At 50.4% G+C, this 8844-nt stretch overlaps 1 protein-coding gene across 2 annotated transcripts in view; it reads right to left on the bottom strand.

Moving 5' to 3' along the window:
* Positions 1 to 2015: 2015 nt before the first annotated feature.
* The window catches only part of RNF121 (ring finger protein 121), a 33883-nt gene continuing 27054 nt past the window's right edge, over positions 2016 to 8844 (bottom strand). For both annotated transcript variants that reach the window (XM_066620184.1, XM_066620182.1), the window contains 2 exons: positions 7722 to 7823; positions 2016 to 5588 (listed from right to left, as the gene is read on the bottom strand). In XM_066620184.1, the coding sequence (XP_066476281.1) occupies positions 5468 to 5588; positions 7722 to 7823 (223 nt within the window). In that variant the 3' untranslated portion in view covers positions 2016 to 5467. The remainder of the gene's footprint in view (positions 5589 to 7721; positions 7824 to 8844) is intronic.

Genomic DNA, 8844 nt, shown 5'->3' with positions numbered 1-8844 from the left:
CAGGTGCAGAGCCAAATTGCCGCAAGGCCAGCAGCGGCTGCCTGGCCCTGCATTGTCCTTGCCTGATGAAACAAGCACAGGCAACACAGAATAAATGAGGCAAGAGGGGCCATTCTCAGGAGGGATTCCACAGCTGCCAAGCCCTAACGCAAGATGTCTGTTCCTCAGCAAAGCCAGCGAGAGCAGCACTTGCCTGGCTTGGGAAGAGAGACTGGAGCGAACGCACAGAGAGCAGGTCTAGCCATGACCATTAGCTTCAGCATTCACAGAGCACCTCCAGGCTTAATGCTCGTGTACCCCCAAGTACTGGATGCAGAGGGTGCCTTTTCCATGAAGTCAGTATGGGAAGTGAACTAGTTTGTGTGTGCAGAAGATCATCACATGCATTCATTGTTCCAATTGTATCCTGCCTTTCACCAAAAGTCCCAAAGCAGCTAACAGTAAAATATGACAACATAATGAAACAATTTCAAATTGTTAAACACAGAACTACACAGACAGCAAAGGGAAGCAACCCGAACTCCTCGTGCATTTCATCGCATTCAACAGGGATGTGCAGTGGGTGGGAAGGCGGGTGAGGCAGAGCCTCCCCACCAGAGCCCTTCGAAAAGCACTGTTGTTGTGTGAGGCACTCTGATGGGGAGGCTCTGCCTCCCTACCATTTAACACACCTGTATGTGCTCATGCCATGTTGCATGGGGACACGCCCCCCCACAGGGTTCTTACATAACATTATTTTGTAATACGATCTGTTGGAGACAGAAGGTAATTGGGGGACATTTTCTAGTGCAATGAGCTTCATTGCCAAGGTAGCAGACCACCTCTCACAAGCTGGCCATCTATATTGTGGTAGCAACCGCGGCCCATTTCTTTTTTTTATCCTGCTTTTTGTCTTTTAGTTTATGACCCACCTCAAGTTCTTGAGAGGAGGCTGTTAGACATGAAATGAGCTGACCACAACGTTACAGAGAGGAAAAAACGATGAGGTCATTGCACAGGAAAATGTGCATCGCTCCCCGATTTACCTCACCTCCTTTGAAAGCACAATCTTACTAAGTGTGCTGAGAAGGCCGGTTTCAAATTTCAGCAGCACCAGTTATGAGATTATTTCTACCAGAAGCTTTCCTCTAAACTGGGCAACAGAGTGAAAACCAGGCTGCTGGCTTCTTCCAGCCTGTTGGGTGTTTAATGGTATTTTCATTGTTTTAGCTCCTGGCCAAAAATCGCTTTGATTTCACTGGTGCAGAAAAGTAGGTGATCAATATCATAAGCAAACCAAACAGGAAGCCTGCAGTCAAAACCTGAAGCAGGATTTGTGCACCTCTTTGGTTCTCTTGGTTCCCAGCCAAGGAAGCTCGAGAACCGTAGTGCTACCCAGGAGCAAGGAGTTTCTCACTAAATGTTCTCAGGACCTTTCGGGTGTGTAATTGAACTGGTGACACAGCCCTCTGCATCATACTCATTGCTGACCAAAACAGGAGCAACTTACTCTGAGGTTAATCAGAGTAAGAGCCACAGTTCGTTCTTTTTCCCCTTCTTGCTGTTGCACATCCAAGCCCTGAGCACCCAAGGGTTGGACTACTTGAAAAGAGTGGGTGTTCGTTTCCTATTAGTTTTAATTTGAGGCACAGCAAACTTTTCTGAGGTACTCATAAAACTGCTTATTCATCCTGCTTAATTTCTTTCCAAGAAATGCAAAGGAAGGTAAATCATATGAGAAGGACAGAGAAGGTGGTGAGACACAGCAAATTCGAGTTAAATGTTTTTTTCTTGAGAATTTGAAATCAGCCTGCAGAGTAGAAAAAGCACATGCCCTTAAGGCACATCTATGTGAAACTACATTCCAACAGATTCATTTAACTCGCCTTTGCACCTGCTGAAAAGCTCTTGGCATTCACTGTCTGTAAAACCTCTCCCTCTTAACTCTCCACAAATCAACAAACCTTACTGGAAGTTAAAAAACCAGGCAGGAAATGGGTCTTCACTGCTGTTCCTAAGCCAGTGGAGGGCTGGAGTATATTTGCATACACATTTATTTGTATACGGAGGATACAACACAATCACCTGCAATAGCAACACCCTGGAAGAGAAGACCACTTCCCTAGGAGTTGCCATCCTTACATGACCAACAGAATAAGGGCCACTAAGTCGTCACTGCAAGGAGACTCTTGGGATGGGGAGCCAGCTGTTCACAGGAGGGCGACATGTTTGGCGAGGGGGCCCAACTCTACTGTGGACCAACACATTGGTCCGCCCAAGATGGAGGTCACCAGTATCTTTTCCTTCCTGCTTCTGTCACCTTTCCCAGGACCACAAATTACGACTGCAAGTTCCTTCAGCAGAGGGGACTCTGCAAGCCCCATGCACACTGATGATGCCGCGTAACCCCCACCCAAAAGGGCCTTCCCTCATGTCATAAGTAAGGGCACTAGAGAAATATTTCTGTGTGGTTTCAACACACTGCCCATCTCAGTTAAAATGAGTCAATATGTAAATATTTTTGGACACTGCAGAATATTTACTCCAAATTAAAGCAGATATTAATTAGAATTGTTTCACAAACACACACCTCCAGGAACCCTGAAATATTTCTGAACACAGGGCACCATCTGTGAAAAAATCTCATTTCACACACACCCACTATTGCGTGAGCTCTGAGACCCCTTGGACAGACTTGGACAGAGCCACAGATTCCAAACATGCATGGAACTGTTCAGCTTCAGAGACCACTTCATTCTTCCAATTTTTTTTGGCACAAAGGAAAGTATTTTAAAAGGATCATCTTGATGGAACAGAGAGACCAAAACAAGCTCGGTCCTAGGAGCTGATCCACAGGCACAGGATGTTTCCTACAGGACAGGAGCAGCACAAGAGCATTCATTGCAAGAGAGCTCATGGAGGAAACAGTCCAGGGTAGATGTGCCTAAAGAGGGCAAGTCATTTGTGTAGATGCCAGCAGGGTTGAACATACAGCCCTGCGCTGAAGGCTCTTCCAAAGCCTCGACCTTTCCTCTGACATCTGACAGGCAGCCCAGGGGTGTGATCTTTGGACAGAGGTTCTGAAAGAGTTTTCTTCATGGCCTCTCTTTGCCTAGATAACGCATTTCAAAACTACTTAGACACACGAGATGTTCCCAGCCTTCCAGGAACTTCTAGAAACAGAAAAGCAACATGGCATAATTTATTTTACATTTTTAGAAAAGAAAAAGCCGCACAATGTCTTTCAACATCTCTGTCCATGGAAGAGTTCCGGTTGTCAGCATCTGTTTCTTAGCTGAAGAGTTCAGTGGACAGCCAAACGGACCACTTGAGTGTACACAACTCCACACACTGGGTGGGCTGGTGGGGGAACAAAACAGTGATTGCAGGGGGCACACAGAGACTGGCTGACACCCCCTCCAAAGCTGCTTCATCACACGACTCTCCCATGGTTGCACAAATTGTGCCCTTGTGGATGTTGAAGCCCCCCACACACGTGCACTAGCAACTGAGCTGGATCCTTGGCTCATAGCTCCCTCCCCCCACTTGTCACCTACAGATCAAAGTACCTCGGAAAACTGAGTGCAGAAAGCCAACAGTGCCCACAGGTCACCAGGACAGGAAGCTGTCGCAGCTGCTTGTGAAACCAGCCCCAAAGGCTGTCTCTCGCCAGAGACAGATGGGCACATTGCACACAGTAGCTCCTCAGAGCCAGGCCTCGCTCAGACCAGTCTGGACCCCGACAGCTGGATTCCCAGGGCCAAAATGGTGCAAAACAGCAGATGCTCACGGGCCAGCACTTCGCATTAAAGGTCAGAAAGGGAACGATCCTCAGCCACGACTGGGTAGACGGCTTGGGGATGTGGAGGCAGAAGGAAACCAGGCTGGAGAGAGCAGGCCCATGCGCCACCCACACATCCAACAGGCTTTCCTTTCAGAGATGCAAGCCTATATAATGGCGGCATCACTTTCTGGGATGTCCTCCCCCAAATGGCAAACAGTGACAGGAGGTCATGGCCTCCCTGCAGTCTGGAATTTTAGTTATGAGGTGGTGGCTGCTGACCAAGCCAGGAAGGGTTCCAGTCCTGGGAGGATCCGTCCGAATGAGGCTCTGGCCGGCGTTCCTTTGGAACTGTCCTGCCATCATTCGCTCACTCCAAGGCGATCAGCCAGAGGGGCAGGAGGAAAAGGAAGCCTCCCTCATGCAGCTTGGCTCTCACTGGGGCCAGATCCAGGCACTCTCACAAGAGAGCCTGGCACCTTCTGCACAGGCTGCAGGAGTTGTGCAGCCAACCCCTTGGCAGAGGGTCTCTTTTCCAGGCCAAATCAACATGCCTTGCAATGCGAACCCACTTCCCTGGCTGTGCTCAGACGTCAAGGGAAAGCCAAGGCACTGGGCAGAGGTAGCTTTGGGAGGAGCTGGCAGGCACCCAGGGATGACTGCTGCGAGGCACCCTATGCTTCCAGGCTGAGCAGAGCTGGGCGGCAATCCCACTCGCCCTTTGTAACAAGTCAGACTTTCAAGGATGGCAGCCCTCCTTGGGCTCCAAGCGTGGCCAGCAACACCCACTCTTGGAGAAAAGTACTACGCAGTTCAGAACAGGTGCAGGAAAGTCACAAGAGGAAAGTGCAAGAAGCAGAGGATTCCTTTCTGGGGCCAGGTTCAAAGCCCGAGCGGAGGACGGGACCCACGTCTGGCTGATGCCCATGGAGGACAAGGCCAGCACAGGATGTTGGGTCAAGCCAGCCCAAATGGTCACTCTCTCTTGGGAGCACCTGGACTCCTCAAAGAGGGTCTCTTCTTCTCCAGAGAGCACTCGGTCCAAGCACCTCACCTGCTATCACCTCTGAACTTCTTTGGTACCCACCTGGCCTGGGGGCAGGAGGTTGGCCTGGGGTGGCTGGCCAGACTGCGCTCTCACTCCTTGGAGGCACCTGGCTGGCTAGTGAGGGACCCAGAGGGTTGCAGAGCCAGGAGAGTACCCTCCCCACAAGGGGGGATACAGCCAGGTAACCAGGAGGAAGGCCTCCTGCTGCACTGGCCCATGGGGCTGTTGCACACACACACACACACACCCCTGGGCTCGTTTCCTTGTTCAACAGAAGCCAGTTAATGAAGCAGAGTGTTCCAAACGGCAGCGGAGGGAAGAGGGACCACAGAACATCCATCTCCTTTTATCTCAGCAATAGAAAGATTTTAAATACGCTCATTAAAATAGTTGCTTTGTTTGGTTAAAAAAAGGACTCTCCTCCCTCCCTCCCACCCAACCCACAGACGGAACAAGCCGGCCTCGGTTGCATTCTCCCTTGTGCAAAGTTCCTTCCACTGCAGCTGCCAGAAGAGCGTTGGGCGAGAGGCCACGATCCTGAGTGGTAAGCGATTACAGATGCATCTCCTTTGGGTCTCGATGAGGTCCTCTGCTGCAACACCTCCATGTGCACAGCTCCCAGGCACGCGCTGGCAGAGGTGGGAGGAAGCGGAGGGCTCTTATTCCAGTCCCAGGACATAGTTAATACCCTGCACCAGTCCTATGATTACTGGCTGCCAGGCCACGAGGTAGCGAAGCCAGTCAAGAAGCTGCCCGTACATGACGTGGGGTCGCTCCCAGCTGGGGCAGAGAAGTGTTAAAGGAAGTGGCAGAATTAACGGAGAGGTAAACATCTAACTGTGGTACTGGACACACACCTTGGATCTGCCATGTGGGTATGGCTCTGTGGGGAAAAGGCAGAGTCAGGACCAGATCCCGCCCACAAAGGAGGACTGATCTTAAGAACAGGAGAGCAGCCCTGCCACATCAGGCCAAAGGCCCATCTAGTTCAGCTTCCTGTATCTCACAGTGACCCACCAGATGCTTCTGAGAAAACTCAAGACAACAAGATACAAACATCCTGGTGCCACTCCCTTGCATCTGGCAGTCTGAGGTACTTCTAAAACCAGGAGGCTGTATATTTACCCTGGCTTGCAACCTGTAATGAACCTTTCCTCCAGAAATTTGTCCCATCCCCTTTTAAAGGCATCCAGGCCAGATGCCATCACCACATCCTGTGGCAAGAAGTTCCACAGACAACCACACGCCAGGTAAAGAAATGTTTTCTTTTGTCTGTCCTAACCCTCCCAACACTCAATTTTAGTGGATGTCCCCTGGTTCTGGTGTTGTGCGAAAAGGAAAAGAATATCCCCCCTATCAACTCGATCCATTTCCTGCATAATTTTGTATGTCTCAATCATGTCTCCCCTCAGACGCCTTTTTTCTAGACTGAAGAGCCCCAAACGCTGTGGCCTTTCCTCATAAAGAAAGTGCTCCAACCCAGTAACCATTTTGGTCGCTCTCTTTTGCACTTTTCCTAGTTCCACTATGTCCTTTTTGAGATGGCTTGACTAGAACTGGAAACAATACTCCAGATGTGGTCTCACCCTTTGTAATGACCCCGAGCATGGAATTAGCCTTCTTTGCAGTTGCACATTGGGTTAACACTTTCATCAAGCTGTCCACCAACATCCCAAGATCTTGATTTTTTGCCCCAACATGCATTACCTTACACTTACAGTCAGTTCTCGTTATTCACTAGGGTCAGATTCCTGGAAAACCTAGTAGATGTCTAATTAGCGGACACTGAATCTTTGAGCCTATGGGGAAAATGAGGTTAGATTACAGGGGACCCTCTTCACCATAAACTCTGAACTTTATGAACCTGCACCTTAACGTGAAGTATATGGGGCTGGGTGATAGCAAGGGCTCATCTACATCTCCAACATCTGATGCTTCCTCCTCCGTGCTGGATATTCCTTGATGCCTTGAAGGTTGTGGCAATGGTGATTTCTCCATGCTAGCTGTCCCTTGACTCGCTGAAGGTTGCTAGCCCAACAATGAGGCCTCAGAGATCAGTAGTGAGGAGGAGGTTGCTTCACCTGTCCTCCACATGTCTCTTGGCTCCTTCTTTTGGCTTGCCCCAGCCCCAGAGCAGCCCTCAGGTAACCTTCCAGAGACCTCTAATCATTGCCAGGGTTGTAAAGGTTCATCTGGAGTCCCCGAAATTGTGCCCAAGATGGTGGGGCAAGTCTGGAAGCAGACACAAATGTGTCTGACAATTCTCCACGGGCCAATACCAATGCCCACTCGATGTGCCAATAGCAGAGTATTAGTGGATAATGAGAACAGAGTCACAGATTACAAGCAACAGGTGGCAGTTCTGCCCCTCACAGATAAGCAAATTCGAAGATGGTGAATTCACATTTAAAGAGGACTGACTGTACTTGCACTGAAAGGCATCTGCCATTTTGCTGCCCAATCTCCCAGTTTGGAGAGATCCTTCTGGAGCTCCTTCACAATCCCTTCTGCTCTTCACCCAACTTCCCCTCTCTCCTCAACTGTTTCCAGATATTCTTTTGGAATACTGAAGGGAGTCTCTGCAGACAAGAAGAGCACTCTTTGGAAGGAGAGGCATTTCTCGTGTAAAAGCACCTTTTAGCGAAGCTGGCTCTCCTTGCCAGAGGGATCTTCTTTCTGATGAAGAGATCACCAGCATGTATCATCTGTTCAGCCATGCAAGGGGCATGTGAGAGCATAAAAGTGGCACCTGCCCCCATTTACAGGGGCACAGCTATCCCTAACCTTCATGCCCTCCAGGGGGCCACTAACTGCTCTTGCTTCTGTCAGAAAAGCCTTCCAAATATTCTTGTTCAAGCAGCCAACCCTGGAAATCAGAGTCAGACTCAGACAGTTCTGGCCAGCAAAGGATACGGGTTGCTGAACATTCGCTTCAGGTCCACCTTTTCTTTGCAGTAGGGGCAGGTCTGTTTCTTTCCAACAATGCACCAGCCACGGATACAGAATTCGTGGAAGCTGAAAGGGCAGGAAGTTAAGGATGGTCGTGGAGGAAGTCAACACACACAAACCCTCCCCTCTTCCCCAAGGCACCAAGAAAATGTAGAACAGCATTCAAAAGCATCCCTAAAGCTCCAATGTCTCAAAGGAAAGTGTGGTGCTTGGGGGTCACACAAGTCACCGGGGCCTGCCACAGCTTCTCCACCAGACAGGAGCTGTTCTTGAGGGACAGCAGGCCTTACCACACAAACAAGGGAGTGGGGGTGGGGGACCCCACACAGACAGCACCATTTATGGTTCTGGCCATGCAACCTGTGTTTCCGGCGAGCCCCACCTGTGAGGTTCCTCCAGGTGCCTCTTCTGATCTCTGGCAACAGCCAGGGCGGCAAGGCAGGCAAGCAGGCCAGGCCAGGCCAGGCCAGGCCCCTGGCCCAGAACAACAGGCGAGCAGGAGAGGGGAGCTTGCCAGCTCAGCAACGCAAGCATGTGAAACTCATAAGGGGAGTGCGTACATGTGCTGGTGGGCGGCGGCTATTCTAGAAATGAATCAAACACTGAACTGTCAGAGAAACAGGCCAAAAGCCACAAGATAGGCAGCTCCCAGGCCAGCACTGCTTGAGAGCCTGGCTTTTGGTTCCTCTTTCCAGCCCACAGACCACAATTGCGTCCCCACCAGCTGACCCCGGAGGCACATGCATGGCTGCATCACCAGTCATGACTTCGTTACTAAGCCCAAGGGGTGAACTCCCCTGTTGCTTCCCCACTCTGGGAGAGAAAAGCCCACAGAAGCCGGGATGGTGACGGGCCAGTTCCTCGAACAACACTGCCCCCTCCTCCTGCTGTCTTGGTGACTCTTTTACCCAGCTGGCTGGCAGGAATTCATTTTTCAAGGGAGCACCTCAGGGTGGAGAAGGGTGGGGGTGGTCAGGTCTCCAGGCAGCCTCCTGGCCTAGACAACAACTCCAGAGTTATTCTTAAAATTCTTTTTGCCGTTATAGTTGGTAAGAGAGCCATCTCTTCAAGTGGCTTTAGCCTTTCA

The sequence above is a fragment of the Tiliqua scincoides genome, chromosome 3 (assembly GCF_035046505.1).
Source record: "Tiliqua scincoides isolate rTilSci1 chromosome 3, rTilSci1.hap2, whole genome shotgun sequence".
Taxonomy (NCBI): Eukaryota; Metazoa; Chordata; class Lepidosauria; order Squamata; family Scincidae; genus Tiliqua; species Tiliqua scincoides.
The sequence above is the reverse complement of the archived record's forward strand: the minus strand, read 5'-3'. Positions and strand labels throughout refer to the sequence as shown.